Source organism: Pristis pectinata, chromosome 41 (genome assembly GCF_009764475.1).
Source record: "Pristis pectinata isolate sPriPec2 chromosome 41, sPriPec2.1.pri, whole genome shotgun sequence".
Classification (NCBI taxonomy): Eukaryota; Metazoa; Chordata; class Chondrichthyes; order Rhinopristiformes; family Pristidae; genus Pristis; species Pristis pectinata.
The window spans coordinates 3,441,216-3,466,053 of NC_067444.1; the positions used below are offsets into that span (position 1 = coordinate 3,441,216).

At 43.8% G+C, this 24,838-nt stretch overlaps 1 protein-coding gene across 7 annotated transcripts in view; it reads left to right on the plus strand.

Moving 5' to 3' along the window:
- LOC127566436 (immunoglobulin superfamily member 1-like) overlaps positions 1-24,838 on the plus strand; it is a 70,159-nt gene that overhangs the window by 39,796 nt on the left and 5,525 nt on the right. For all 7 annotated transcript variants that reach the window (XM_052008846.1, XM_052008844.1, XM_052008843.1 and 4 more), the window contains exons 10-16: positions 4,951-5,265; positions 8,488-8,793; positions 10,242-10,547; positions 16,311-16,613; positions 17,693-17,998; positions 18,392-18,706; positions 22,413-22,706. In XM_052008846.1, the coding sequence (XP_051864806.1) occupies positions 4,951-5,265; positions 8,488-8,793; positions 10,242-10,547; positions 16,311-16,613; positions 17,693-17,998; positions 18,392-18,706; positions 22,413-22,706 (2,145 nt within the window). The remainder of the gene's footprint in view (positions 1-4,950; positions 5,266-8,487; positions 8,794-10,241; positions 10,548-16,310; positions 16,614-17,692; positions 17,999-18,391; positions 18,707-22,412; positions 22,707-24,838) is intronic.

The following is a 24,838-nucleotide window of genomic DNA, read 5'->3' on the forward strand; positions in this document are numbered from 1 at the left end:
AAAAGCATTATTATGACATTAACTCCGCTCCTCTATATTCGAATAGAAAGTTATTGAAAAGGATTAACTTACATCATATGAAAATGCCGAATAAATGGGCTCCAGGTTTTTTCAAATTCAACTGAAGGCTCAATAGTACCACTCCTAATTTTTTCGAAGTTTAAACATGTTATAGTTTGGAAAAAATCATTGGAATGTAGTAGTGGGTGAGGATTTAAATAGAATGGATCTCCTGGCTATTGCTGTAACAAATGCAATCATACGACAAGCTGAGGCAGATGAATGGCCAGAATCCATCATTGGTTACCCAAAAATTGCAGTGATAGGACGAGGTTGTAAATCGATGCTCAATACCACTGAAATAGTATCAAAAATGTCTTTCCAATATTTTTGCAAAAGAAGGCAGGACCAAAACATATGTTTCAGGGTAGCCACTTCAGAATTACATCTATCACAGATAGGATTTATATGGTTATAAAAACGATCTAACTTATCGTTAGAGATATGCGTCCTATGAACCACCTTAAACTGTATCAAAGAGTGTCCAACACACATCGAATAGGTATTAACTAACTGTAGAATTTTCTTCCATGAATCTCTATAGGTAAAAGTATCTGAAGTTCTCTTTCCCGTTCATTCTTAATTTTATCAGATATCCCTAAACGTATTTTCATAATCATATCATAAATTATTGCTATCAAACTCTTCTTATAAGGGTTAAAACCTTAATTTTTATGCTGTAATTTCAATTTCTGTGGTATCGGAAAAGTATGTAGAGTAACATTTGAAATGTTTCTAATCTGTAAATATCAAAAAAAAATGTGATCGACGCATTTTGTATTTATTAGACAACTGTCCAAAAGACAAGAAACAGTTATCAACGAATAGATCACGAAAACATGTTATTCCCTTCCTTTTTCATAAAATAAAAGCTAGATTAATTCTAGATGGTTGAAAGAAAAAAATGAATAGAATAGGACTTGATAAAATAGATGTATTCAATACAAAAAGATTACAAAATTAAAACCTTATTAAAATTTAGGTGTTTAGTTATTGGACCATTTGTTTATTCAATTTAGTAAGTACAAAGAGGAGCGAGGCTCCTAAAATAGAAGCCAATGAAAACCCTTGCACTGACTCACGCTCGAAATACACCCATCGTGGACATTGAATTACATCTAAATCTTCTGTTCAAGAAATTAAATATCGAATATTAATTACCAAATAGTAAAATCTAATAGACAAAGCCATACCACCATCCTTTTTTAATTTCCATAAATATTTCTTATCTTGGGTTTTTATTCTGCCATACAAATGGAAGGATTTTGGAATCAATAATATAAAAAGAGGATTTGAAAGCAGAGTCATTGACCGTGTTTAAGATGTGTTTGGACGAGTGCTTCCATAGTCTCGGCATAGGCAACGGCGGGCTAAGTGCTGGAAGATGGTACTAATACGAACGGGTGGACAGTGGTCGAATGGCCTGTTTTCATGCTGTATGACTTTATGACTCTAAAAGACCAACCCCATAATTTTAATTTGTGCGTCTGTACAATTGAGATGTTTAAACCCCCACTGCGCTGTAATAGGGATATAGCCTTGATGGCCAACAGTGCGGGGAGACGTTATCAGGCTGCACCAGACCAGAACCTCGGAGTCCATCCGCGCCCTTGCCCCACGCCCACATCCGAAATGTTAGCGCCCGCGGCAGTCCCAGCAACTTCTCGGCAGCAGCAGCCGCACTATGTGGAGCAGCCCACAAGCGGACGCACAGGCAAAGCAGCACAGTGCTTTCGCCTTCGGTAGTTCACTGACAAAGTGCTTGCAGTTCTTGAAATAACTGTTGTGATGTCACAAGGAATAACAACCAAACTTGGGAAACAATCATTGTAATGCATTCAAAAATAGTCAAAGCACTGAAATAAATTAAATTAAGGAGGAATAAACCAACAGCCGGAACATTACGTACATCAAATCGACAATGACATATTGGCACCCGGTTGTCTATCCTAATTATTTCTGCTCTCTAGTGGCTTGGCTTCATAAAGTGAAAACAACTGGACAAGGCTTATTCTTCAGCAATGAACAAAACTTTGACATAATTTAGAAACAGCACTGTTTCTTGGATGTTACTGACACGAAACATTGATCTATCTCTTGACTCACGGAAACCTCAACACAAGGAGGTGAAAGTTTGAGAAGAAACTTGCCAATTTCTTCTCAAAGCTATTCAGGATGGGAAGTCATGGCGTGTCAGCAATGTCGATATCAGTAGACCTCTTCTATTAAGCTGCGTTGCATCCTTCAAATAACTTGAAGTTGACCAATTGTGCCGTCAACAGATAGGGCAGAATTGAGACTCAAGGCGCGAAGCCCATCCTGCCCTCAGTATATATCATTACGCAAATAATCTACTCAGGTTATGAGTCCGTGGACAGAGATGGAGGTTAGCTGCATATTCATATGACCTCGACTGCACTGTGTATATGCCTCATTCAGGGCATCTTTCGGCTCTTGGTGCACGCCCTCGTTGTCCTGGCGACCATCGCAAATTCTCATTCTCGGAAATTCGCGCGAGTCAGTGGATATGTTGCGTTTCTTTCACCGAGGAGCCGCTGAAGTTGTTGATAAATTTTGTTTCTCTTTCTGTCTGATACTTTCTGCGCATATCAGAGATCGGACTAGGTCTTCTGGTGCCAGGCATAGTTCACTGAGAGCGACGTCAGAAGGTGGTGAAGAAGGAGCTTGGCAAGCTGGCCTTCACCAGTCAGCGCATTGACCATTGGAGTTGGGAAGTTATGCTGCAGTGATGTAAGACGCTGGTGAGGCCGCACTTGGAGTATTGTGTACAGTTTTAGTAACGGTGTAACAGGAAAGATGTTATTAAACTGTCAAGCGTGCAGAAAAGATTTACCAGAATGTGGGGGCCTGAGTCACAATGAGAGGTTGCGCAGACTAGGACGTTATTCCCTGGAATGTAGGAGATTGAGGGATGACAGGGGTATAGAAGATCATGAGGATGAAAGCCGATAGTCTTTTTTCCCAGGGGAGGGCTGCTAAAAACAAGAGGGCGTAGGTTTTTAAGTTCAGAGGCGAGAGATTTAAAGGGGACATCAGGGGCGGCTCCTTCACCCAAAGTATCCGGAATGAGCTGCCAGGACCTTGGTGAGGCCACTCTTGGAATACTGCGCAGGTCTTTGGTCTTCTTATATATACATAAAAAATAGATATTGTAATGAAGGAGGAAAGACAAACGAGATTGACCATGCTAAGTCCAGGCATAAGAGCGCTGTCCGACTAAGAAACAAAACCAAATAACTTTGGTTTGCATTTCTTGAAGTCTAGAAGAATGCAGGGCGAACCGATGCAAGCATTTATGATCTCGACATGGCTTGAAGGCGTAGATTTTGGGATGTTTTCACCCGTAATAGAGTGTTTAACTCGGTACAACTACAAAATAAGGGGAGTGCCATTTAATGCTAATCTACTTTGAAATATCTTCTAGCAGAAGAGGGGTAAACCTCAGGATTTCTCGGCCCCTATGAAAGCTGGACAATTAGAAGCGTTCAAAGTGAATGTGCATAAATATTTGATAGCTCTAGAAATAGAGTTGCAGCGAAAAGTGGCTCGGAGAAGTTGTTCAGGGCAGCGGAGATTAGCCATAATCAAAGTAAATGGTGGGGGCAGGGTTCAAGGGATGGGGTGCCTCGTCCTTCTCCTATATTCTTGTGTGACTGAATCTACGAGGTCGAGCTCCTAGCAGCCTTTCTAGATGTACTCATGATGGACACTCCAACTGGGGGATTCATCATTTGCAGTTCGGCTCAGGAATATGCTGACGACGAGCAGAGAAGCCATGGTGAAAAGGATCTTCCTCTCTTCAGTGCCGTGATTAATATTTCCGTAAATAATGAAACGAAGAAATTTGAGGTGTTTCAATAAAACGAACAGATTGGATTGAAACAATTTAAAAAACATCAATCGTTGAACTCAAGTAGAGTACTACGTTGGAAAGACCTTGTAAACCCATTGAACTGAATTGGTTCTCAACCAGAACTGATATATTCGGATTGGTATTTGTTTATTATTGTCACTTGTACCGAGGTACAGTGAAAAATTTGTCTTGCATACCAATCGTACAGGTCAATTCGTTACACAGTGCAGTTATATTGGATTTGTACACAGTGCATTGAGGTAGCACAGGTAAAAACAATAACAGTACAGAATAAAGTGTCCCAGCTACAGAGAAAGTGCAGTGCAATAAGGTGCAAGGTCACAACAAGGTAGATCGTGAGGTCAGAGTCCATCTCATCGCATAAGGGAACCGTTCAATAATCTTATCACAGTGGGGTAGAAGCTGTCCTTGAGTCTGGTGGTCGGTGCCCTCAGACTCCTGTATCTTCTACCCGATGGAAAAGGAGAGAAGCGAGGATGAATCGGGTGGGTGGGGAATTTGACTCGGCCGGCTGCTTGACCAAGACAACGAGAGGTAAGAACAGAGTCCAAGGAGGGGAGGCTGGTGTCCGTGATGCGCTGGGTTATGTGGCTTCAGATGTAAGAGACAACCTCCTTGCCAGATGCCGAGGAATCTGAAAAGCTGGTCTTCACGGAGAAGAAGTCCCCTGACAGATATTGAGGTAGTGCCACAATCCCTTTCCTTACTCGCCTCCACCAGATAAGCACTCGCACGGCCAGCAAGTTCACTTCTGACGACCGTGCCGCCAATCCGTGAATCGCTGCATTTCTCTGTTGTTTTTGGTCATGACACATCCATCACGTAAGAGCATGAAAGTTAAAACTCCGACCCTTAGTATAGCCGTAATATACGTTTAAACGCTGTTAGATTGATCTTGCCTTTCCCCAAAAACGACAAAATCCAACATCTTAGTTCACCCGAGTTGGACTAGCAGTTCAAACTTTGATAATTGACAATACACTTTGATGTTTCAGCCGATATAAAACTGAGACTGGCGGATGGGCCAGGCCCGTGCTCTGGAAGAATTGAATGCTTTGTGAATGCAACTTGGAGGACCATATGCGACTCCAACTGGGACCTTCCAGATGCGGACGTTGCTTGCAGGCAGCTGCATTGCGGATTTGCACGGTCGGTGACGCGGAGCGGAGATTTTGGGGAAGGGGTTGGGCCGGCGTGGGCGGAGAATTTCAATTGCAAAGGCACAGAGACCTACTTATGGGGATGCCCCTATGACGCAGTTCACCCACATTTGTGCGCCATGAAAAACGACGCTGGAGTTACCTGTTCAGGTGAGCAGTGCCGATTAATATGCGAAAAGTGCGAAATGGAAAACGCGCCATATTTCAGTATCTTCAATTTCCCATTGTCTATTGATGCATTGCTGTAATTAATTCGGTGGTTGTAATGTTATATTCCCTGTGCAGTGGCACTAAACCTCTGGCATCGTTTCAGCCCCTTGTAATACAGTCCCAATGTATTAATTTCAACTTATTTCAACTTACGGGAGCCGAATTACCCTTTCTACCAATGATTGAGTCAGTTCCATTTGGCCCATAGCCGGTCTCCATTCAAATGCTTCAGCACGACTCCCAAATCTAGATGATACGACCAAAACCGCCATACGGAACTAGAGCAACGAAAATGTAGCTGGACGAACTCAGCGGGCCAGGCAACCTCTAGAACGTACAAGCTAGAGCACAGGAACAGACACTTCGACCCATGAGGTCTGTGCCGAAAAGGATGACAAATTAACCTAAATCTCTTCTGCCTGCAGGAGATCCATATCCCTCCATACCCTGCATATTAATCTGTCTCTCTAAAAAGCCTCTGAAGCGCCTCTATCGTATCTGCTTTCACCACTGCTTGAAACGTTCCCCCTCTCACCATATTATCTAGTGTTTGACATTTTTACCCTGCGGAAAAATATTCTGACTCTCCACCCCATCTATTCCTCTCGTAATATTATGAACTTCTATAAGGTCTCCCCTCAGCCTCCATAGAAAACAACCCACGTTTGTAGAACCTCTCCTTATACTCTTCAATCCAGACCGCAACCTGGTAAGCCTCTTCTGTACCCGTTCCAAGGTATCCACATCCTTCCTGTAATGGGGCGTCCAGAAATGCACATAATACTCTAAGTGAAGCCGAAACCATGTTTAATGCAGCTGCTACATGAATTTTTCACTCTAATATTCAGTGACCCGAACAATTAATGTCAGCATGGAATATTCCTTCTCAATCACCCTGCCAAATTGCCTGGCCACTTTCAGTGAGCTATGGACTTGAGACCCCAAGATCCCTCTGTACATCAATGCAGTTAGGGATCCTACCATAAACTGGATGATTTCCTTTTACGTTTGATCTCCCAAAGAGCAACACCTCACATTCGCCCTGATTAATCTCCATCTGCCATTCTCTGCTAGGGCAGTCAGGTAAGTGAAGCGGTTAGCGTAACGCTGTTACAGGGTCAGCTACCCGGGTTCAATTCCGGCCGCTGTCTGTAAGGAGTTTGTATTTTCTCTGCGTGGGTTTCCCCGGAGGCTCCGGTTTCCTCCCACATTCCAAAGACGTCCGGATTAGGAAGTTGCGGGCGTGCTATGTTGGCGGCGGGAGCGTGGCGGCACTTGCGGGCTTCCTCCATAATATTCAACACAAAGATGCATTTCACTGTGTGTTTCATTGCGTAGATGTGACTTATCTTGTATTTGTAACTGATCGATATTCTGCTGTGTGACTTATCATGTATTTCATTGCGTAGATGTGACTTATCTTGTATTTGTAACTGATCGATATTCTGCTGTGTGCTTTGACAACTGTCTTCACTTCACACAACTCCACCAGTTTTCATGTCGTTTGTGGAGGGAATTTGACGGTCCACGCGTCACGTCGAGACCCTTCATCTGGGCTGGAAAGATAGAGGGGATATAGCCAGTATAACGAGGTGAGGGGAAGGGGTGGAAAAAGAATAGTGAAGCGACAGATGAATCCACGTAAGTAGCGGTGATAGGAAGATGGAGAAGGGACGAGTGGAATTGCCGACATGAGTGACAGGTGGAGGCAAAGAACAGTCGGAGGTGAAGGAATCTAATAAGAGAGGATTGTGGCGCATGGGATCAAGTAAAGCAGGCGGCCTGGCACATGTGGTCTTGGGAGGGGACCCAGTGGAAGGAATATGCCGATGATGGCTTCGGCGGTGGGTAATGGGATCTGGTACGGGTGCAGGAGGAACTGGGTAGATCAAGAGAAAGGGGGCAGAGAAGGAGTATTTTACCTGACATTGGAGAATTCAATGTGCATGCCCTCTGGTTGTAGACTGAAGTAGAAACTGCATCGCCAAGTGTTTAAAACTGGTGTGATCTTTGTGATTTCTATAAATGACTTGGATGAGGATGTGTAAGGGTGGGTTAGTAAGTTTGCTGATGATCCAAAATTTGGTGGTGTAGTGGATAGTGTAGAAAGTTGCTGTAGACGTTTTCCCATGGTGCAAATGGCTAATACGAGGGGACTTAATTTTAAGGTGATTGGAGGAAGGTATCAGGGGTAAGTATTTTACACAGAGAGTGGTGAGTGTGTGGAACGCACTGCCGGGTAAGGTTGTGGGGCAGATACATTAGGGACATTTAAGAGACTCTTAGATAGACACATGCATGGTAGAGAAATTGGGGGATATGTGGTAGGCAAGGGTTAGATAGATCTTAGAGCAGGATAAAATATCGGCACAACATTGTGGGCCGAAGGGTCTGTACTGTTCTGCTGTGTTCTGTGTTCTATGTTCTATGGTGCGACACATTGACAACCTCAATACACTGAGCTGTTCTGAGGATGAATTCATCACAGCGACGTGTATTCTGAAAGTCGCAGACTCTTTTGCGAACAGTGACACAACTAAGTAGAACCGCTGCCTCGCAGCTCCCCCGAACCGGTTTCAATCCGAACCTCCGGCACTGAGCAGGTGTGGACAAGGTAGGTTCTCCCTCTGAGCGCATGGTGCTCCTCCGGGTGCTTCAGGGTCCTTCCACATCCTTTTGTTGCGCGGGATAGCAGCTCAACTGGCCACAGCAAACTGCTGCCAGTGTGTGGGAAAGGGGTAGATTCTGGAATAAGCAGAGGGGAAGATAGAGGAGAACTAAATGAATTTGTGTCGTGTTTGTACAAATATTTGTTTGATATATGGGACGGACTGTATCACACGAGACCTGTTTCTGTGACAATGACTTTATGAAACGGATCTTTCTTCTTGTCGTTAATGAATCCCGAAGAGAATGAGACAGGTGCATTTCAGAATCAGAAACAGATTTATTATCGTTGACATATGTCGTGTAATTCGTTGTTTTCCGGCAGCAGTAGAGTACAAGACATAAAGATATCAAAATTACTATGAGTTGCAAAAGTGCGTAAAAGAGGAATAACGATTCAGTTTCAGAGGCACCTGATTGCTATAATAGTTCCCAACGTCATAAATGTCTGATATTCGACACTAGACCTTCTTTCCAACATTCGTTTTGTTTCAGATCAACCACTGAAACCAAATATCAACATGAGGAGGACGCCGGGTAAAATTTCGCAAGGGGAAAACGTAACTATCGACTGTTCCTCGCCAACGTTCTACCAAGGTGCAACGTTTTACCTCTACAAAGTCGGCCAGCCTGCACACGTGCAATCCATGAAGGCAGCGGCTACCTCGAATGGAGTCACGTTTGTCATCACGCAAATAAACACAGCGCACGAAGGATTTTACACTTGCACCTATCAAGTGGAAAGAGATGGAAGAAGTTATACGTCGGATAGAAGCGATCGGGTGCAAGTCATTGTAATAGGTATTTCTATTTGAAAACACTTGGGACGTTTTTGAGAAGAGAGGGAGAGAGAGGAGGAGAGTAGGAGGGAGAGAGTCAGGGAGAAGGGAAAAGAGAGATGGAGATGGTTGAGAGGGGGATAGAGGTGGAGATGTTTAAGACAGTTTCCATTATGCAACATCAGAGTGATGAATAAAAACTTCAGTTCAGTGCATTCTTTGAGTTAGTGTGTCCTGCTTAACATAGTGGTGAAGGCTAGTTCAACAGTACCTCCCAGCATCTAGAGGAACGTTGTCTTAACGCACGCTAGGCGCACAGGGAGATACACATTATATTACAAAGGCAGATGAAGGCCTTTCACAATGCGCATGCCATTCCTACAGGATTATAATGAGACGAAGGAATTTATGATTTGCTTTGTTTCAATGAACGCATTGTCATCCTGATACGCCAATGCCTTGTACTTATATACCTACAAGTGATGTGAACATGAGTGGCGAGACCACTATTTCCCCCTCAGCCGTGAGCGTTTTAATGTTTGAGGTTAAGCCATTGTCTTGGAGCATGTGAGTTTATGCAGTGAACACATCGCGAAATCGTCTTTTGGTTCGTAGGCTGCTCTTTTCAACAGACGGCGACGAACAAGCGAATAGATGTTCGCTGATCAAGATGATTTGACCCAAACTTGCATATTGTTTTTTCTGGTTCCCGCTTATTCTGGCGATTTACCGTCAATGATTTGCCGTTTGGTCGATGAAATCCATCTGCAAATGGTCAGAGAGAGTTAGACACCATGAGAGGATCATCAGCACAGATTTAGTGCCGCCCATTCACAGCAATGTAATATTAATCCCGTTTTATTCTCCCTGCATTAACTTCTCCCAGATTCGCACACTCTCCTGCCTACACTCCGGGGGAAATCGCAGTGGCCCACTTAACCTACCTACCCGCACATCTTTAGAAACCAGAACAGCCGTGCAAAAGATAGGCGGTCACAGGGAAGAACGCGCAACCTCCTCACAGACAGAGTTCAGGATTGAACCGAGAGATCTTGGGCTGTGAAGCAGCTGCACTATTAAGGGCACCACGGTGCACGGTTCGGACTGTTAACTCAGTATCCCCGCAGAACGAGAACTTTCCTTGCACACGGAAAAAAAATTCAATTTGATGATAACAGGACAGAGAGTAGCAAAATGCATATTCAGTGGGATCAAATGAAAAAAAAGAGTGAGTTTTACTTTATAAAACACAGCCTGTGTGTCAAACGACAGACACGCAAGACTTTGGATTCTGGAATCTGGAGGGACACACAGAACACTGGGCCCAGTTCCTCCTGCGCTTACTGTGTGGCTATGTGCCGGAATGTCTTTTTTATAAAGAGGTGGTAGTTTCTCTCTGTCACTACTATATCAACTATGTAAGATAAATTAATACCTACGTCTTAGTTTGTTTATTATTGTCTTTTCCAGATAAACCACCAAAGCCAAATATTGAAATGTTAAGACCATCTGGTGTATATTCAATAGGCGAGACGGTGGGTGTCAGGTGCACGGCGCACAATGCCTATGTCGGCATGGTTTTTGTATTGTTCAAAATTGAAAAAAGTGCCTACATCACCGCGGCCGTTGCAAAGACACCCGGCTTCTCCACACTTCTGTATCTTAAAGACATACGATCCAAAGATCAGGGAGATTACATTTGCATCTACCAACTAACAAGATTGGGGAAGGTTTATAACTCAACACGCAGTGACCGTAAGCAGTTAACTGTATCCAGTAAGTATCACGATTTTTCCTACAGGAGTGAATAGTTATAATATTTTAAGGTGAATGCCAATGGATTGTCAACTGTTTGTAGAATCACGTTTTAGCACATAGTATTTTTTGCTCACCAAAAGTAGGGAAGGGGATTAAATACCAACAGTTAATATTTTGAGAAATGTGACATTTATTAATGTAGCCACAAGGAAACGCAATCTTTCAGTATGGAACTCTCCCGACCAATGAGCCGATAAATGCAACATGAATATTGGGTTCCATGTGGAACCCAGCGACAGAGCACTTACCTCCTTGAGCTGCCACGGACATTACACTGGCAAATATATACGCTCCGTCCACGCCAGATTAGATATGGGGCAGGTAAAGCGCGATAGATAACGCAGGGAAGGAGAACAGGCAGATGCGCCCACCAAGTCCAAACATAACATCGACATCTATTTACGGGGATACTAATCTGTTCTCCCCCATTTCCCATCAACCCCAACTCCGTTATACTACTCAAATATAGAATAGAGAACATTTACGGCAGCAAATTAACCAATAAACCTACGAATTTTGACATAGAACATAGGACAGCACAGCACAAAACATGCCCTTGGGCCCACAATGTTGTGCCGACAATCCCTCCTACCTACAGAATGCCCACATCTCTCCGTTTTCCCCTCATTCATGTGCCTTCCAGGCCCCTCTTAATAGTCCCCAATGAATTTGCCTCCACCACCTTATCAGGCAACGCATTCCATGCACTCCCAACTCTCTGAGTAATGTACTTAACCCTCCCGTCTCTTCTGAACCTACCCGGTATCACCTTAAATGCAAGCCCTCTGGTATTGGATCGCTCAATAATGGCAATTAAGATATTGCTTGTGCACCTTCTCTGTGCCCCTCATCATCTGTGGGAGAAAACCGGAACCAGACATTAGTCATAGTTTCATTGAGTCACGCAGCACGAGAAATAGGCCCTTCGGCCCAACTTATCCCTGTCGTCCAAGATGTCCATCTAAGTTAGTTCGATGTGCCCGCGATTTGACCTATATCCCTCTAAACCCTTCCTATCCATATTCATATCAAATGTATTCCGAATGGTGTTATTTTACGTGCCCGAACCAATTCCTCTGCAGTTTGTTTCAAATACGTGCCACGCTCTCTCAAAAGTTGGCCCTTGGGTTCCTTTGAAATCTTTCTCCACTCACCCTAAACCTATGCCCTCTGTTCCTTGATTCCTTAACACTGGGATAAACACAGTGTGCATTCGCCAAATCTATGCCACGTATGATTATAGACACCTCTGTGAGATCACCCCTCAGTTCTATATTTCTTACTGGTGTATAAATGAGGCCACTTGGTCTGTCAAATCGGCCATTCTCAGAGTTCTCATTCCGCCAATGTTTTCCTGCAATCCTCGAATGCGTTGGATATACGGGTTTACCCAGCAGCCACTTACAATAGTGGCAATTGACAACAGGGAGTTCCTGTTTGGGATCTGCACGGAAAACGAACCACTCGGATAAACCCTCGCAGTCATCGGGAGAAAGTGCAAACTCCATCCAGACAGCACCACGGTGCAGGTCGAACAAGGAAAGATGTTCCGCTGTGGGATTTTGAGCAGATAGGGACGAAATTAGAAAGCAGAACCAAAAAAGGTAATACTTTCTGGATTGCTACCTGAGCCATTTGTGAATTTGCTCAAGGTCACTGACATAGAGTTAAACGCATGGCTCAGTGTGGGAGAAGTAGGTTTGAATTGGTGGAGCATCAGCACAAGTATTGAGGAAGGAGGGAGCTGTTCCGATGGGACGGGGGTCCACGTGAACCATGTTGGGACCAGGGTCCTGACGAATCGCATAACTAGGGTTGTGGATAGGGCTTTAAACTAAATAGTAGTGTGGGTCGGGGGGGGGGGGGAGGTGGGGCTGTGTTGGTGAATTCAACAGATTGGGAAAGTAAAGATAAAGTAAAAGGGAAGGAGAGTGCAGGAAAGGTTACTAAAGTCTGCAGAATAGAGAATAAGATAGAAAGTTTAGAAAGGGATAAGAATTTAACACTCAGATAACATGGAGACAAATTTGAGAAGAAGAGTGGTGAATACAAGACTGAATGTGATATATTTGAATGCACGCACTATACGAAACAAGGTAGATGAGATTATAGCGGAGTTAGAAATCGGCAGCTCTGACGCTGTGGGCATCTCAGAAAGGAAATCACAGCTGGGAGTTATACACATCCTATCGAAAAGATGGGCAGATGGGCAGAGTGAAAGGTGTGGCTCTGTTAGTAAAAAGTGAAATCAAAACCTCAGCAAGAAGTAGCATTTGATCAAAAGACGTAGAATCCTTTTGGGTAACGCAGAAACTGCAAGGCGAAGGGAACCGTAAGAGAGTTATATAGAGGACTAAGTATAGTAACCAGGATATGGGGTACTAATCACAACAGGAGATAGAAAAGGCGTTAAATATGGATAATGTTACGTTGGTCATGGGGGATTTCAATGAACAGGTAGATTGGGAAAATGAGGTTCGTATAGGATTCCAAGAGAACGAAATTGTAGAACGACGACGGGGTGCTTTTTTTGAGCAACTTGTGGTCAAGCCCACGGGGGAAAAGGCAATTCTGGATTTGGTGATGTTCATTGAACCAGATTTGATTCGGGAGCTTAAGATAAAGGAACCCTTACGAGGCAGTGATCAGAATCTGACAGAATTCACCCTGCATATGGAGAAGGAGAAGCTGAAATTGGATGTTTCCGTATTACAAATGAGTAAAGATAACCGCAAAGACATGAGCGTGGAGCTAGCCAAAGTTGATAGGATAGGGAACCGAGCAAGGATGACGGTAGACCAGCGATGTAAGAAATAGGAATTGATGTACTTTAGGAAGATGTAACAGACCAGGACAAACACAGTGAAAAATAGGACCCGGGAGATACAGCAGAAGTCCGATGGATAAAATAACATAGTTTCCTGATAGGACAGAATCCCGGGTGGTGAAGAAGGTAGACAAGGTGAACAACCAGGACAGACACACGAGAGTCAGTGGGTGTTGTTTACTTGGATTTTCAGAAGGCCTTTGACAAGGTACCGCACATGAGGCTGCTAAATAAATTCGGAGCCCGTGAAATTACAGGAAAGGTACTAGCATGGATAGAAGACTGGCTGACTGTACGAAGGCTAAGTGTGGGAATAAAGGGGACCTTTTCTGGTTTCCAGCCGGTGATTTGTGGTGTTCCGCAGGGGTTGGTATTGGGTCTGGCACTTTTCCCTTCATACTTTAATGATCTGGATGATGGAATTGATAGCTTTATGACCTTTTGCGGACGATACAAAGATAGGTGGAGTGGCAAGTAGTGTTGAGGAAGCAGGGAGACTGCAGTAGGACTTGGACAGGTTGGGAAATTGGGAAAAGAAGTGGCAGATGGAATACAGCGTAGGGAAGTGTATGGTCGTGTAAGGAATACCGGCGTAGATTATTTTCTAAACAGAGGGCGAACTCAGAATTCAGAGGTGCAAATCAACTTAGGAGTTCCAGTGTAGGATTGCGTAAAAGTTAGATTGCAGGTTGAGTCGGCAGTAAGGAAGGCCGATGCAATGTTGGCATTCATTTTGAAAGGACTAGAATATAAAAGAAAGAACGCAATGTTGAGGTCTTATAAGGCGTTTCTCAGACAACATGTGGAGTATTGTGAGCAGTTTTGGGTCCCATAACTAAGGAAGGATGTGCTAGCGTTGGAGAGGGTCCAGATGATGTTTAAGAGAATGATACCGGGAAATGAAGGGTTAACGTCTGAGGACCGTTTGATGGCTCAGGGCCTGTACCCGCTGGAGTCTAGAAGGATGAAGCGGATCTTATTGAAACCAGAGGATGTTTGGACTCATGGGGGAGCCTGGAACCAGGGGGCAAATCGTCAGAATGGAAGGGCATCCCATTAGAACAGAGATGAACAGGAATTTCATTTGGTATTGTGGAATTCTGTGGAATTGAATCTGTGGAATTCATTGCCGCAGACGGCTGTAGAGGCCAAATGTTTGGGTATATTTAAAGGCAAGAGGTTGATAGGTTCTTGATTCGTGAGGAGGTTTAGTCAAAGGTTAAGGTAAGAAGGCAGGAGAGTGGGTTTGAGAAGGAAACACAGATCAGCCATGATCGAATGGCAGAGCAGACTCGATGGGCCGAATAGCCTGATTCTGCTCCTAGGCCTTACCGTCGCATGGTCTTACCAGACGTTGGGATTGACCTTGGTTCCCTGGAGCTGTGAGGCAGCAGCTCTACCAGCTGAGGCGTGGCCTTCCAATGAGGATAAAAACAGAAAGATAGAAAGGCAGGCTTCAGGAAAATGTAGTTATTGTGTGGTGATTGTGCAGAGTTCAACCTGTGCAAATCATTTAAACTGTATTTAGTGCAAGTAGTTTGCCGATATACCTTTTACACAAACATTCTAACATAAAGTTCTCTCTCTCTCTCTCTCTCTCTCTCTCTCTCTCTCTCTCTCTCTCTCTCTCTCTCTCTCTCTCTCTCTCTCTCTCTCTCTCTCTCTCTCTCTCTCTCTCTCTCTCTCTCTTTCTGAACGGGGAGGGAATTCAGAATTCAGAGGTGCAAAGGGACTTCGGAGTTCTCGTGCAGGATTGCCTAACGGTTAAATTGCAAGTTGAGTCCGCTGTCAGGAAGGCCAATGCAATGTAATCATTCATTTTGAGAGGACGAGAATATAAAAGCAAGAATGTAATGTTGAGGTTTTATAAGCCGTTGCTGGGACCACATGTGGAGTATTGTGAGCAGTTCTGGGCCCCATACCTAAGGAAGGATGTAATGGCGTTAGAAATGGTCCAGATGAGGTTTACGAGAATGATCCCGGGGAAGAAACGTTTAACGTGTGATTACCGTTTAATGGCCCAGGGCCTGCACTCGCTGGAGTTTAGAAGGATGAGGGGGATCTCACTGAAACCAAGGGATTGTTCTAGTCGTGGGGGGCAGAGAGAGAGAGACAGTGTGTGTGAGAGAGAAAGAGAGACCAACCGATAGATAGATGGGCAGACAGATGTATATATAAGAGAGAGAGAGAGAGAGAGAGAGAGAGAGAGAGAGAGAGAGAGAGAGAGAGAGAGAGGGGGGGGGGATATATATATATATATATATATATATATATATATATATATATATATATATATATATAGATAGATAGATAGATAGATAGATAGATAGATAGATAGATAGATAGATAGATAGATAGATAGATAGATAGATAGATAGATAGATAGATAGATAGATAGATAGATAGATAGATAGACAGGCAGATAGATAGATAGACAGGCAGATAGATAGATAGACAGGCAGATAAATAGATAGAAAGATAGGCAGACACATATGTAGTATGATTCTTTCCAAATACTTTCATCAGGTCCCGGTAAAAGTAGCATAGAATCTTGGAGTTAATTCGTGCACTTAAGATCAAAATATAAGGCGCAGATGCTGGAAATCTGAAATAATTGAAAACTCTGAAAATACTAGACAGGTCAGGCCGCATCTGTTGGCAGAGAAACGCTGAGGTCAAATACTTGCAGCAAGTTTTGGCGAAGGATTTTCTTCACACAGATGTCGCTGAGAATTTCCGGAACTTCCTGTTTGTTTTTTTTAAATTTTATATTAACAACACAGATTTCAGTTCCAGCTTATGGAATAAGTGTGGGACGGTTTTGACTTCGTTGTCCCGAATCATGGAAACGAATACATAACATTTGCAACATAAATATCGTTTTTGTCTTGCAGATGAGCTACAGAGTCCACAGGTTTCCTTGAATCGACCACTTGGTCAATACCTGCAAGGTCAAGATGCAGATATCACATGTTCCGCTCCGAAGGTATACACGAGCTTTACTTTCTCGCTCTACAAATCCGGAAACACCAACGTTATTGCGTCGATTGGCCCAATCTCAGACTGGTCTGCTGTTTTGACAATTAAACAAATGGACAGTAGCAAGGAAGGTTCTTATAGTTGCACGTACCAAACGTCCATTTCAGGCAAACTTTACACGTCAGCTCACAGTGAATTGGTCAACGTAACTTTAGCACGTAAGTGAAAATTATTGCTATTATTGCTTCAGAACTATATGTTGATACGGACAATGGTTTTATGCCGCAGATTGTATGCCCCTGTACTGTTTTGATATAAACAGGTTCTTGCACATTGATTTGTTATTTTAACATTACATTTTTTTATCTAATATCACGAAGGACAATCCAGAAGAAGAATTTGCTTAAGAACGTTACTCCTTTATCAATCGTGATTAGTTTAAATAACTCAAATATTCACCACGTAGTTTCAAACGAGGCTTATTAACTGTTTAGTTTCACTTCTATTTAAGCTACACAACACCTTAGGTGACTTTCACAACTTCCAAAATAAGAGACTGCAGATGCCGGAATAGAACCATGGAACCATAGAAACCTACAGCACAGAAAACAGGCCATTCGGCCCTTCTAGTTTGTGCTGAAACATTATTCTGTTAGTCCCATTTACCTGCCCCCTCCAGACCTCTCTCGTCCATGTATCTATCCAATTTACTCTTAAAAGTTAAGGGCAAGCCCGCATTTACCACATCAGATGGTAGCCCGTTCCACACTCCCACCACTCTTTGAGTGAAGAAGTTCCCTCAAATGCTCCCCCTAAACCTTTCCCCTTTCACACTAAAGCCATGTCCTCTTGTACTTATCTCTCCTAATCTGGGTAGAAAGAGCCTACTTGCATTAACTCTGTCTATGCCCCTCATCAATAAACTAGAGCAACAAACAATCTTTGGAGGAACTCAGCGGATCCAGCCCCACCGTTGGTATGAAAGGAATTGTTGACGTTTTGGGTCCAAACCCTGCATTGTGATTTCCAAAATAACAGAGTACCGATGGTAGAGATCTTCCCCACCCCTCCACCCCCACACCACACCAAAGACTAACATTGGTTTGTTTTTGCAAGGTGCTTTATTAATTCAGATTTATGATAAATTTTGAAGTGGAATATCAGGCATGACTAGACATAGTTATAGTTACGATATACATGAATGCAGCGTCAGTGAAGATAATGTTCAATATTGCTGACGTTGACGGCTTTCCAACGAGGTGTGCGTAATTATACTGTCGGTTTGGTCCATTTTCAGGCGAACCAGAGGGTGCGAAGCTCACTCTGACCACAATGTTTGGTTTGTACGTCCAAGGAAAAAGTGTTCGAATCACATGCATTGCGCCCGAGTATTACACGACACGCACGTTTCGTTTAATTAAGGATGGCAAGGATACTCAAATGGAGTGGGTTTCCACTCAATGGACCAACCATGGCGCTGAGTTCAGAATTCCGAAGGTAACAGTGTCCGATAGTGGAAATTACACATGTACCTATGAAACTGAAATAAATGGGAAGGTATTTAACTCCAGCTACAGTAACTTCGTGTCGATAGAAGTTGCAGGTGAGTGAAACATTGAGAAGCAAAAGTTGCACATACTTATATCCAATTTTAACCTGATTTATTTATTTTAGTGATGATTCAAGTTAATGCATCGTTTGCCCAGATGTACCGTCCTATATCTAAGGAATTAACGAGTTTCTCTGCTTTTGTTTCGTATTTTCAGAAAGCATGGACATATTCTTTTGCACCGTTATTGTGATACACTTGTATGTTTAAATTACAAATAAAGTAGGTTTAATAGTCTCTGCACAAGACAGATTTCAGCATTCAATGCAGATATGTGTACTTGGATTCAATTAAAATGAAAACAGAAGATAGAACTGTGATTCAATAAAAGAAAAACAAGTGTTCTTAACTAAAGTTGACTTGTAATATTGTTGTTATATTTAACAGAACGTGTCGAAATCCGTCTGCTTAACGGAAGCAATGCCTGCTCAGGTAGAGTGGAAGTTCTCAACAATAAAACGTGGGGTACTGTCTGCGACGATCAATGGCAAGTTGAAGATGCCCAGATTGTATGCAGGGAGCTTGGATGCGGGCACGCTATATCCGCGAAGACTCACGCGTATTTCGGCAAAGGGACTGGGCCGATAATTCTGGACGATCTGAGCTGCCAAGGGACAGAATTATTTCTCTGGCAATGTCCTTCGCGCCATTGGGGTCAACATAACTGTAACCACAATGAGGACGCTGGCGTAATTTGTTCGGGTAAGAAACAATGCAACTCAATAGTTGATCTTGGAAAGGTTGGATCTATTAATGTTACGTGGATTCAAGTGTTGCCTGCATATCAATTGTTCTCAATGTAAGCCAAATGTAGGTTCTTCATTTGAGAAAGAGGTTTTGAACAACAGTGTGAACACTGATGCAGGAAGTCTTTCTGGACAGAAAACGTGATAAGCACTCCACGGGTCAGGCAGAATCTGGCATCTATGGACAAGGAAACAGAGTAAAACTTTCAGGAAGACAACAATCGTCATAACCGATAAAGGGAGGCAGAAAAGTCATGTTATGTTGAAAAGAATTGGTGGGCTTCATCGATAAGAAAGAAGTAATGTCCGTGATGTTGAACTCAAGGCAAATTGGCTAGTTCAACAGGTAGATAGTGACTTTGCTCATTTTCCCGTGTTATGTGTTGCCAGGAGGACTGCGGGTGACGGCCACCAGATTATGTATTGAGAGAGAGAGAGAAACAGACAGACAGACAGACAGAGAGATAGAGAGACAGAGAAAGAGAGAGTCAGAGAGAGAGACAGAGAGCGATATAGAGAAAGAAGAAGAGAGAGGGGGGAGAGGGACAGAGAAAGAGAGAGAGAGAGAGAGATAGAGAGAGAGAGAGAGGGGGGGACTGAGAGAGACAGCGAGGCAGAGAAAATGAGCCGAATCACACATGGCTGGTTTACAGTCAACAATAACCAGTTCAAATACAGACAGAAGAATTAATTATTTAAAGCTCGAAAATTCGCCATTGCGTGCAGAACTCCGCAGCAAGCGCTGCTGAAATGGTGGGGTGTGGTCGGGCTTCTTCAGATTGCGTTGGACCAAGTAATAACAGTGCATAACCCATAAGTCACCCTCTGACTTCCCATTGCCCAAGTAAAAATAAACCGGAGCCGCTGGAGTAGCTCAGCAGGCCAGGCAGCATTTGTAGAGAGAACCGGACAGTCGACGCTTCGAACACACAAGAGGCTGCAGATGACGGAATCTGGAGCAAGATACAAAGAACCTGGAGGAACTCAGTCGGTTCGGCAGAATCTCTGGAGGGAAATGGACAGTCGACTTTTAGGATCGAGACCTTTAGACTGAAAGAGAGGCGATATCTAGTTTAAGGAGGTGCCGGGGAGCGGTGAGGCAACGGCTACCAAAGGATGGGTTGATCCAACTGGAGTGGTTGAGAAACAGATGGAATCGTGTGGTAGAGGGAATTCTGGAGTTACCCATTGATGCTGGGAGGTGATAGATGGAAGAAACAAAGATCAGCAAATTACGGAATCTGATGAAAAACGAAGAGGAACCAATTACGGGAGGTATAGTTGACAGATGGGAGCATTGGGGGTGTGGACCCAATAAGCAAAGTACACGGGTAATGAGCAGGCGGAAGAGGTGGGAGAAGGGAAAGAAACTGGAGGTTGGGGACTGGGTTGGCTTGCAAAGGCCTGCGAGGAGGAGAAGAAGACAGCAGAGGACAGGTTGGGAGGGCGGTGGGTCAGGAACCCTCGATGTCCATGCCTTCCAATGTTTATCGATGGTCCAATTTACCAGCAGCTTGTTCGCAGCCTTCTATGTCTTGGCGATTGAAGTGCGTGCCTCGTTGCACCCTAGATTTTGTGAGAGGGCAGAAACGGCACATAGATCAGAGTTAGTACAGCATGCGGTCGGCCATTGATGCCACAGTGTCTGCGCCGAACCCGATCCAAAATTGAACGGAATCCCTGTTGCCAGCATATGGTCCATATCCCTTCATTTCCTGCATATTCATTTGTCCGTAATAAATCTTCTTAAGCACAACTACGCTGCATATAACCAATCAAATTCTGTGTGAAAAAGAAACTTCAGTTCTCCTATAAACCTTCTTCAAACTTCACTTAACGCCTGCGACCTCATAATACCATAAGACCAGAAGACGTAGGAGCAGAATTAGCCCATTCGGCCCATCAAGTCTGCTCCGTCATTCGATCATGGCTGATTTAGTTTTCCCTCTCCTGCCTTGTCCCCGTAACCTTTGACGCCCTTGCTAATCAAGAAACTATCAACCTCCGCTTTAAATATACCCAATGGCTTGGCCGCCACAGCCGTCCGTGGCAATGAATTCCAACAGATTCACCACCGTCAACCTAAAAAAACCTCCTCATCTCTGTTCAAAAGGGATGTCCTTCTATTCTGAGGCTGTGCCCTGTGGTCCGAGACTTTCCCCCCACTGGAAACGTCCTGTTCACGTCCACTCTATCCAGGCCTTTGAATATTCGGTAGGTTTCAATGACATACCACCTCATCCAGCAAGTACAGGCCCAGAGCCATCAAGCGCTCCTCATAAGTTAACCCTTTCATTCCCCGGATCAGTCTTTTAAATCTCCTCACACACATACGCACACCCTTGGCAATTGCCCTTCGGTATTTTTGTAACTTTTTTTTGGTATCACTTGTGGACAGGGGATTCATAAGTTATCTCTATATACAGATGACTTGTTACTTTATATTTCTAACCCGGAGGAATCCATCACTTCTTGCTCAGTTTAGTGTCTTTCCCATGGAACATCTTGGCGAATTTACTCCGCATCCACTTCAGCACAATCTGTATTAGAACAAATTGTTCACCAGCTGAGCTAATGGTGTAGATCACTGGTCTCCAGCTGATTAGGAAAAGACAGAACCTGATAAGAATGTTGCATTGATCACTAAAACCTTGTACATTTTGGCCTGACTGTAAGTTATTCCATGCCCAAAAACTCCAACTTATTATTCTTTTTTTTTTGCAATTTACTGGGCAGGCACGGTAGCAGTGCGGTTAGAGCAGCTGTTAACGTCACGGCATTACAGTGCCAGCACCCGTGTTTAATTCCAGCCGCTGTTTGTAAGGAGTTTGTGCGTTCTCCCCATGCCTGCGTGGGTTTCCTCCCACATTCCACAGACTTGCGGGATAGGGAGATATGGGCATGCCATGTTGGCACGTGAAGCGTGGCGACACCTGCGGGCTGGCGCCCAGAACACTCTGCGCAAAAGATGCGTTTCATTGTACATGTGGCTAATAAAGATATTTTATCTTAGCTGTTCGTCGAAAGGCTGATCGGCGACCGGACAGAAATATATAAAATTATGAGAAGCATAGATAGGGAAGAGTATTTTTCCTAGGATTGAAATATCAAAAACACTCCAGGGCATAGCTTAATTTGAGAGGGGGAAAGTTTAAAGAGATGAGTGACGCATTTTTTTATTACACCAAGAATGGTAAGTGCCTGAACGGGCTTCCAGGAGAGAGGGAGATCCAAACACGACAGCAGCGTTTAAGGCATATTAGCAGACAGGGAATGACGGCTACAGACCTAATACATGCAGATGGGATTATTTCGATTGGAGTCATGGTTGACACAGATATTCCTTCCCTTTCCTGTTTTATCTTCCATGTTCTTCTGTCAATGTCCAGTGGATTTCCCATATTGCAAGTATTTCCTTGTTTTTTTTCCGTTTCTAGAATTTTCGCACATTGTGTTCGTCAAGAGTTCTTCAAAAGTACGTTATATCCCATTTCACAATCCCTTCGTCTTTTCCTGCCCAACTCGCAACTCGCTTTGTAATGTTAAAATGTTGCATTACTAAATCATCCTGATTAATCGCACTGATAAAATGCTAATTTTCCATCAAGGACGTGCAGTCTTTTGATAAAATGATTGAACTATTTCCCATCAACTTTCTCCAGGTCCAAAACCGAGATTGTCATTGAGTCCAGATTATGACGTGTTTCAGAAAGGGGAGTCCATCACCTTCAAATGCACAATACAAAAACACAATACAAGCAAACGACTGGAATTTTTAAGAAACAGCGTTTATCTTACGCACGTGGAACTGAATTCCGAGGATAACTCTGCAACTTTTAGTATCAAGGAGCTGGAAGAGAATGATCAAGGATTTTATTCCTGCCGGTACACATACTTGACGGGAAACCAGTGGATAGAATCATCAGCAAGTGACCCCTTGCAATTGACTTTCTCAGGTGAGATTCGCGGAGACATTGGAAAATACTTTTTTCTTGACGCTGCGTGGTCCAGTCAACGGGCCCGATGGGGAGAGTTGGCGGATCTGTAGTGATTTCATGACAACATTCCGACCCACCACACTGCTTCCTCCCGGACAATGCATGATAGCGGTCTCATTTGAACCAAGTTAGTAAGTGTCTAAATCGCCACTAAATGATATTGTTCGGTGTAAACGAAGTTAAACTAGTGTTTCCAACTAAATGCAGATACTAAAACAAAACAGACAATGATTTTTCCCAAATAAATATATTATTTATTAATCGCGATTCGTTCAAACAACAGAAGGATTCACGACGTAGCTTCAAACAGGTCACATTAACTCTTCAGTTAACTGACCTCACGGCTTGTATTTTGCTGGAGACACAAGAGACAACAAATGTTAAAATCTGGAGCCAAATAAACCGTACTGCTGGAGAAAATCAGCGGGTAAGGCAACATATGCAGATGGAAATGGACGTCGAAGTTTCGAGTCGAGCCCCTTCATCTGGACTGGGAGACCCGAAACGTTGAATGCCCATTTCCCTCTGCAGGAGCTGCCTGACCCGGTGAGTTCTTCCATTTCCCGGCACATGTATTTAGAACTTGCCCGCTCTAGCTAAACATGGACGGGGATTGATGCGGCAAGTCATTCTTCAACTTCCTGCATCAGAGTCTTCTGCAGTTGTTTGTGTCCGGAGTTATTGCAGACAGTTATCCTGTGAGACACCTTTTAATCCATTTCTTCGTCCTGCCTAGATATGGCTTAGGTTTTATGGCTAATTTTCTGTCCAGAAATCTATTACTTTTCCAATATGCAATCGATTATTTTAATTCCTTCAGATTCCTGCTGTCTTTCACAATCACCAAAACCACCAGGTCCGCGATGGTCGGAGTTGAAGTTTGTACAATTCACCGGACTGTCCCTGACAGAGTATCGCAAAATATTTTGCCCATCAGAATATTCCTGTCTATTTCTTCCGTGCTATTAAATAGCAGGGTGTTCTCAGGGCTGTAAAGCTGGCTCAGCTGCATACTGCCACGACGAAACTATTTGAATTTCTTAATGCCAGCACGACTCATTACAAAGTCCCACATTACGCTGAGTAAGATTCTTTGTTCCCAATCCTTCTATTGAACCTCCATCTCTCGCCACTCCCTCTCCTCCCCTTCCTCTCTCTATCTCTCCCTCCTCTCTCTCTCTTTCTCTCCACTCTCTCATATGTGTTCACACGAGAAGACGAAATTAGGTCTAAAACACCTGAGCCCTGGAGCATTCTACTGCCTGTCCAACCTTTCTCTCACCCACCAGTGGCTACCACATCATAGTTCCATGTAACAATCCAGGTTCTAAGTTCATCTGTCATACCTGTACGACTCCTTGCATTGGCCGAAAAATCTTTCAGCCCATCTGTCCCACCGTGTTCATGAACTCTGCCCTGCTTTTATCGTCATAGTCTCCAATGGCCCTTCAATCCCTCCACTTCCTCACCTCATTCTCTGGTTTCCACGGTTTGCCATGATAGTTTAGACCGTCCATCGTGGCTCTACTTATTTCCAACAAAATAATTGATAGATTTAACCTCATTGGGGTAGGGTAGGTGTGCGTGAACACTTTCTCCGGACGACAATGGGCCGGCTGAGTGGCTCAGGTAGAAGAGCCGCTGCCTAGTAGGGCCAGAGATCGTTTGAACCTTGGCGTGTGATGCTAACAGTGTATGCAGATTGCACGTTCTCCCTGTGACGGCGTGGGTTTCCTCAAGCTCCTCCCGGTTCTTCCCATAACCCAAAGGGTTGGTGTGTCAATTGGCCACTGTAACCTCTCCCAGGCGCATGGTAGAATATGGCGGGGTTGTGCAGTTGACAGGAATGTTGGGAGAATAATAAACTGAGACTAAATGCGGGACTCAGTGGGCTGAAAGGCCTGTTATCGCCACGTCTCTCCCTGACTTAAATATTGTCAACATTAATATAACTGTGCATCACTTGACAAAGACACGGGTCTGAGGGGGGCTTGAATAAGGTGAAGTGCACTCGCATTCATGCAGTCGTTAACGTAGTGGAATTGTGAATGTGACTTCCATTTTCAAGCACGGGATGTTCTCAAAATGGT